The following is a 7279-nucleotide window of genomic DNA, read 5'->3' as shown; positions in this document are numbered from 1 at the left end:
GTTCCAGATGTAATAAGTATACGATGGTATTTCTCGATATAGCTAATCGAGTATTAGGCGTTTCGAGACGGAGAATTCGAAGATTATTTAGTCTGCCGAATCGAAGCGTCAATTGTCCGATATATATCGGCGCCGGAGGGCGCGTCTCCTCGCGTTCGTCGGGATGAAAGTACGACGTGAGCGTGGATCGTAGATCGAGCAGCTTCTTCCACGTATCCGGCGTTAGCGAGATCTCTTTACCGTGGGTGTCTCCGAGAACGATTTCCACGAACGACGATCGACTGACGTTGATGCAGACTTCAAGATGTTTGTATCCCGTTTTCGTTAATGGGTAGCGTCTTCCCAAGATTCTGAGAGGTCGCGCGATCGCGTCGCGTCTCTGCGTTCTGTCGCTGTTTTGTCTGAAAGAGGATAGAAGGCGGATAATTAGGGAGAGAGGAGATCGAAGCGATAAAAGATATTTATTCGAGAGAAGATTCTCGATGTTCTAACCCGTTATCCGTTCGAGCTTTCTTGGCGTATCCCGCGTTATCCTCGCGGTTTCGTTCGGGGAATCTCGATCGATCCTCGAAGGAGTGTTGCTGTTGCGATGATCCCATTTCCGCGTATATCTTCGTTCGTTGTTTTGTTCGCGAGCTTCGCCGTTAATAATGAAGCGTTTAATGATAGGATGGTCTTTATATATCCGCGTCAAAATTGCCCCTTCTTCGCCCTTTCGTATTCTATTTTTAAAGATATTACTGGAAGTCACTTTCGTCGTCCTCGTCGGCGTTCTCGATCGAGTCGTCGAGGCGATAGACGCGACTGAGGAGATCCCGTAATTGTCGTAATAGTCCGTCCGTGGGGCACTCTATATCGAGAACGCGCAAGTCGAAGGGACCCGCCGAGGTAACGATGTTCCTAAATTCGTTAAACGTGTAAAATTGACGTTTAGCGAAGAAGTAAAGATTACCGTCGATGTATCGAAAGGCTGACGTTATCGCGGATGATATTCCGGGAAATATATCTTTTAACGGAGCGTGTTTAACGACCAGCATGCGGCACTCGTCGATCTCAGCTACTTTGTCGTCGTCGTAGATAGCGTAGGTTCGTCCCGAGTGCGTGTTTATCGCAGCGTTAATCTTAGCGTTTCGAGGAAATCCGATACTGTGAAGGGATCTAGGCCAATTAGGTTTCAATTTAAAACTAGGATATTCCACGAGATAGATCGCGTCGTTCGCGAATAGAGCGAGATCGCCCGAGGGTCTTTGATACGTGGCAGATAGACGCGTGAAATTGTTCGGAAGAAACGTCGCGTATTCCGTTAGCGTCATGGGTCTACCGTAGCGTTTATCGATTAGATCGATCGACCATACGTTGCGTCGATTAGATACGTATAAATGTTGATTCATTATTAAGGCCGCGTCTAAGCGCCGTAAAGCGCAAAGATCCGCGCGCGACGGATCGGTCGGCGCGACGCCGGTCGTCGGCGCTACGGTGGTAGCGGGCGCCGCGGTGGTCGCGGGAATCGCGGGCCGATCTCCGTCGTCGTGAGATCCGTACAGATTTTGTACAGCGAGGATATCCTCTACGCTTAGTTTAACCGGATATTGAAGCTCGTTGTCGGGTATATACGGAAACATCACCGAGTCGTTACGCATGCTGTGCTGTAGACCTAAGGTGTGTCCGATCTTGTGAGTTAGCGTTAGTAGCAGATGATACTTGTCGGAAGGATTCTTGTTCAGAAGCACGTGCCACGGCTCCTCGTCGTCGACGTGCACCTCCGAGGCGAAGTCGGCCGCTCCGGTAGGAAGGAACGCGTGAGCTAGGCTCCCGCCCGGACCTTCGAAGACCGCTGGGCAGACGTCGCCGTTTTCGACGTTCGCATAGGTATGAGCGCCCGTTCGATACGATATCAATATATCGGGACGTTGCGAGTCGTGCGCGAACCTCAACGACGAACTCGCCGCCCATAGCGCGAACGCCGCTTCGGTCGTTCGTAGGAGTTCCTCGCTAGCCACTTGAAAATTCCATGTGAGTCTCGTTTTCGACCATTTTTTCGCGAACGGGCTGTACGCGCGATCGGGAATGTCCGCTAGACCGCATCGCGGTTTGCGCATGAGATTGAGCGTATCGGCGTTTAGCGCGCCATTACTAGGTAGTTGATAATATTCTTGAAACAGCGACAGCGCGCGACGCAGAGACGTCGCATTATCGGATAATAGCGATCTTCCGCCGTCCCTCAGAAAACCGTACGTTCGCAGAAAGCGGAACGCCTCCGTCCTTTCCGGATCGACCGGCGTCGCGAACGTCGCGGCGATGAGCGTCGCCGCTAGAAAGAGAAGAGCCGTCTTCGTAGTCATCGCGCGAAATATCGAACGCGATTGATTCGCGTTTTAAAGAACACGCCTATTTTTATCCTTTTCGAATTAGAATATGAGGTGGGGGGATATTAGAGCGAGAGAAAAGAGATAGACGCGAATGCGTCGACGATTCGATCGAGGAAGCGGGTTTTCCTCGACGGCGATGAAGATCGATCGGGTATTCGAGATTTATGCGATAAATACGACTGGAATATATATCTAGTAAAAAATGTATATTTATTTCGAAAGTTCTTTTCTACGACGATTCGAATATTTAGAAGATTCTCGAGTTTTTCGCGATTTTCTATTTTTAGTATTATTATCTGCGGTTTGAATCGTATCGCGATATCCGCATCAGCGTGCTCATCTTTATAAAATGCGCAACCGTTGTAAAGAACATCAATGTGTTATTGTTCGCGGAATAGTATAGTTCGAGAAATGGATTTGATAAATCGCGTAGTAAAATCGTCGGAGTATTTAACTATTAATGGCGATTTGATAGCCATTAAGGCTAATATATTACACCCGAACGCGCCTCCTCTTGCAAATCGTTACCGAAACGCGCGAAAACGTTTATCTTTTTATTCGATTTTTCCTATCTTTCTTTATAAATTTATTTACTTTTGTTTCTTTAGACGCAAAATAGAAGATTCGGTGAAGATCGCTCGAGAGACGCTATTTCAGCTTATAAATAAATCGAGAATAATCGCGAAGCAGGCCAAGAGAGTTCGCGAGGCATTGCGCGACTCCCGGGATCGCGGCGACGAGGAGGGCGAACCGTCGGTGAGTCTCGAGGATATCGAGTCCGCGAGCGAGAAATAGCGCGGTGAGTATTTTGCGCTATTTTATAATTTAAATTATCTATAATGTAAAAAAATGTATTCGTTAATAACGGTTGTTTTATTTGCGGATAAAATGGAGAGTTTCTCGCGCGCGTTCGAGCGTATTTTATATATAATTTTATTATATAATTTTATTATATAATTTTTTACTCAATTTTTTATATTATATTTTATAAATTTTTATACATTTTATTATTACATTTATATTTTAATATTTATACACGTTTATTATACATTTTATTATAAATATATTTTATTATGATGTAAAATAAAATCGTTTATAATTATGAATGAACGATGTGATTTAACTCTTTCCGTTTTCGCTTCCTTTCTCTCATATAGTCTATCCTTTTCTAATTAGTCTCGCCTCGCGTCGCGCTTCGCTCTTATCGCGGTCGCGATATAATTATGATATAGCGTAATAAGCATCGCGAAGATAGAGGATACGCGGTCAACGATTATCATTGTATTAATATGTATATTTTTAAATAAGATATATAATTGAAAGATTTGTAATACATTATACAATTTATAATATTATGATATAATATACAATCGCGAAAATAGAGGATACGCGGTCAACGATTATCGTTGTATTAATATGTATATTTTTAAATAAGATATATAATTGAAAGATTTGTAATACATTATACAATTTATAATATTATGATATAATATTATGATATAATATTATGATATAATATTTAATATGATATAAAATATAATATATAATTTAATAGCATATATAATATTTAATATGATATAAAATATAATAAACAATTTAATAGTATATTAATAATATATGCTAAAATATAATATACAATTTAATAGTGTATTAATAATATAACATAAAATATAATATGACATAAGATATAATATACAATTTAATAGTATATTAATAATATATGCTAATTAAATATAATTCAAATCGTTATATAGCTTAAACAGTTATTTCGTTCCAACCACCAATCGCGCAATTTGCAAACGTTCTCCAATGCGCAATTCTTCGCGTGATATCCGCAGCGAAGGGCTCGCGGAGCGTTCAGTATCTCTAGTCGACCGATGTCCTCGAAATCGGCGTCGATGGTCTCGACGGTGACGTCGCGATCCTCCACGCCTTCCAGGATCTCGGTGAGCCACTTCTTTTTTTCGTAGCCCTTGACGTATATGCGTACTGTAAAATCGGGACTAGTTCCACGGCGAACGGCGTCTCGAACGAGTCTCTTCATCGACCCGTAATTAACGTGTCCGCTGTTCCACTTCAATTGATGATTATTATTGATCAACCAGCAAGCTTGCGTTTTTTCCACTTTCGTTAATAAATTCCACGACATTGGCGCGCGAAAGATATGATGCGTTAATTCTTTGCCGTTTTTCAATATAGCTATCTCTTTCGCGACAAATTTTTCGTTAATGATAAAACCTTGAAGATCGGCGAAGATCGGCGTGTCCATCTTCGACGCGAGTCGAGATTAGAATGCTCGCTTCTCTAAATTTCCTCTTTTTAAGCGTTTTATTTCTCCTTCATATTTTTATTTATCGCTATATTAGATTATTCTACACGATTCTGCGCACAACGTTAGTGAGCGGATTATACTTTACTACGCGATCGTGAATAATGAGGCAATAGGCTGTGGTGTTAGAGGGAACGTTCTCCTTGCAGTCGAACTCTATACGAACGTCCACGGTAGCGCTCTTAATGGATTCGTTCTGTCGAGAACAGTCGATAACTACTATCGGACCGAACGTTTTAAATTTAGCTAAATTAAAGAGTGCTTCGTCTTTATCGCATCCGTAGTACGTTTTTCGAAATTTCGAATACATATTGTACAGCACCGCGATTTTATTTTTTTCGAAATTTAGATTCATATCGTCGTAGGGATAAAAATCCGAATTAAGATACAGTTTGACGTTAGTTAGTTTACAATCGTCAAACATGGAGGCATTTTGAAGCAGAACGTTCTTCCTTCCGGATTGTAGCGCGAAGATAACGTAACGCGGTTTCTCTAGTTGCGTTGCCGCTTTAACCGCCCACGAATGTTTGGTCGTGCTCTGAAGAAGCGGAAACTCGTAGAGATCCCACGAACGAAAAGCGACGCTCAGATATCTTCCGCTTTCCAATGTACGCAATAGCGCTAATTTATTAATATCGTTTAACACTACGTGAGGCATTCGCCATTGTATCTTTAATAGAACGATCTTGGGTTCGTGCGATTCGCGCGATACGAGACAATTGTGATCGTTGCGCGCTCGTATCAAGATAAGTTCGTGTCGCGCGTTGATCACGACGCGCTTGTAATCCTCGCAGAAACCTAGTAACACGCTGAGAGGTACGCAGAAGTTAAAATCGTCGATCGCGTGATTCTTCGCCGCGAAGTCCCATCCGGCGTTTTGCAATATGCTGCTTCTCTCGACCGTCAGCGACGCGTAATTCTTGATCGTGCTTGTTATCCCAACGTTTCTGCTTCGATCGATTTCTACCCCATCGAGCTCGTAGCGAATCTCCTCGAACATGAACGCGGCGCAATTGTTCACCAGTCTCGCCGAGCTTTCGCTCTCCGCGTCCGATGGTTTCTTCGACTCGAGTCTGCCCTCGATGTAGAGGAAACTCTCGCAGGGTAAGGTGTACAGATCCTGTTGTTGTATAGGAATTCGTATCTCGTCGCTATTTTCAAATGTGGTATTAGCGTAAGGGTTGTACGTGTGAGTCTCGATCTTGACGATGCGATCGTCGAAGATTGGTTCTCCGGTGATACTCAAGATATCGCTCATTTCACTCTTACGCGTAAGCAGTTTTCGGAACGACGAAACCCAAGGAGCACAGAAAGGTCGCGTTGGCGACGGTTAATTTTCCGCTTCTCTTTCTCTTTCTTCTCTTCGCGTCTAGAGACGATGCTACGGTTACGCTACGGCGCGCTTCTCGCGTTCGACTCGTTCATGACGAGCATCGCGCGCGTCCGTCTATCTTCTTCGTCGCGCGTGCAGACGAATCGTTATCTCCTCGCCTCGAAAGTCGATCGACTTTCCATTTTGATCCACGACGCGCACGGTTATATCAGTTATGATTCGCGCGATGATCGGTAGGTAAATGATTCGCGCGGGAATTTCCGACAATTTATATCCGGGCGGAACGTTCGGCGCGAACTCGTGTATAGTGTGCGCGGATTTGTCGTTGTGATACGCTCCTGTCGTGACGTTGCACTCTACGCGAATAACGTTAACGGCCATAATATTTACCGGTTTATCGGAAGCGTACCATCTGTTCGGTTGTAGTACACGAGACGAAAAACCTAGTAACGAACCGATATTATCGGGTTTAGTAAAATTTACGCGATACGCGCATTTGATCTCGCTTCTCATGGTGTTATCGTTTCCGCGAAGCGCTATGATGCGTTCGCTCCTCTCGCTGTCCTCGTCGTCGAAAACATCGTCGTCGCGGTCGTCGACGTTGTATATGTAGTCGTCATCCTCGCTTCTCGTTTTCGGTTCCTCGCTCTCGTCTCGCTTTCTATCCTTTTCTTTCGTCGGCCGTTTTCGACGAATTGCGGCTTTTAGATACGCGTTTATAGCGTCTAACTCGTAAGATCCGACAGGAACCGTGATAACCTCATCGTTATCGTCAAAGTAAAATTTATTATTCGGGGAATTTACATTCGGTATCGTATTGTAAGTTTCGAAATTAGTGAGACCTAACTCATAATCGCCATCGCTTAGATCCAAAGGCGGAAAATAACTCGCCGTGAGGTCACTGCTTCGTCCGGATAGCGTGAGAGTCAGCGACATGATTGGCGAACGCAAGCGAACTGTTCTTCGACGAACGATCCGATATTACGATCGAAAATTTTTCCAATCGATCTCTCGGAGAAATCTCAGGCACAATTGTCCGCAGATACTCTGCAGATCACTCGTTTGTTGAGAGTCACGATTATATCGAATAATCGTATCGCGTCCGAGATATCGTTTGAGTTCGCGCGACGGACGAAGATTGTCGAAACTATCGTAGTAGATCGCGTCGTCGCCCTTTTTCGCGTACGCCACCCAATGAGTGCCCGACCTCGATGCGTTGTCCAAATTAACGATACCGCTTTCGTTACG

At 44.1% G+C, this 7279-nt stretch overlaps 2 protein-coding genes across 2 annotated transcripts; both read right to left on the bottom strand.

Moving 5' to 3' along the window:
• Positions 1 to 737: 737 nt before the first annotated feature.
• LOC126852892 (neutrophil collagenase-like) lies at positions 738 to 2342 on the bottom strand. Its single transcript, XM_050598173.1, has one exon. The coding sequence runs from the start codon at positions 2340 to 2342 to the stop codon at positions 738 to 740; it is 1605 nt and encodes a 534-aa protein (XP_050454130.1).
• Positions 2343 to 4741: 2399 nt separating this feature from the next.
• On the bottom strand, positions 4742 to 5956 carry LOC126852891 (uncharacterized). The gene has a single exon (XM_050598172.1). It carries the CDS (start codon positions 5954 to 5956, stop codon positions 4742 to 4744), a length of 1215 nt encoding a protein of 404 aa, XP_050454129.1.
• Positions 5957 to 7279: the final 1323 nt, after the last annotated feature.

Source organism: Cataglyphis hispanica, chromosome 11 (assembly GCF_021464435.1).
Source record: "Cataglyphis hispanica isolate Lineage 1 chromosome 11, ULB_Chis1_1.0, whole genome shotgun sequence".
In the NCBI taxonomy this organism is placed as follows: domain Eukaryota; kingdom Metazoa; phylum Arthropoda; class Insecta; order Hymenoptera; family Formicidae; genus Cataglyphis; species Cataglyphis hispanica.
Note: the sequence above shows the minus strand (reverse complement) of the source record. Positions and strands in the feature narration are given on the sequence as shown.

Bases quoted from the DNA above. Each gene is read 5' to 3' on its own strand.
- LOC126852892 (XM_050598173.1), bottom strand. From the start codon at position 2,342: ATGACTACGAAGACGGCTCTTCTCTTTCTAGCGGCGACGCTCATCGCC.
- LOC126852891 (XM_050598172.1), bottom strand. From the start codon at position 5,956: ATGAGCGATATCTTGAGTATCACCGGAGAACCAATCTTCGACGATCGC.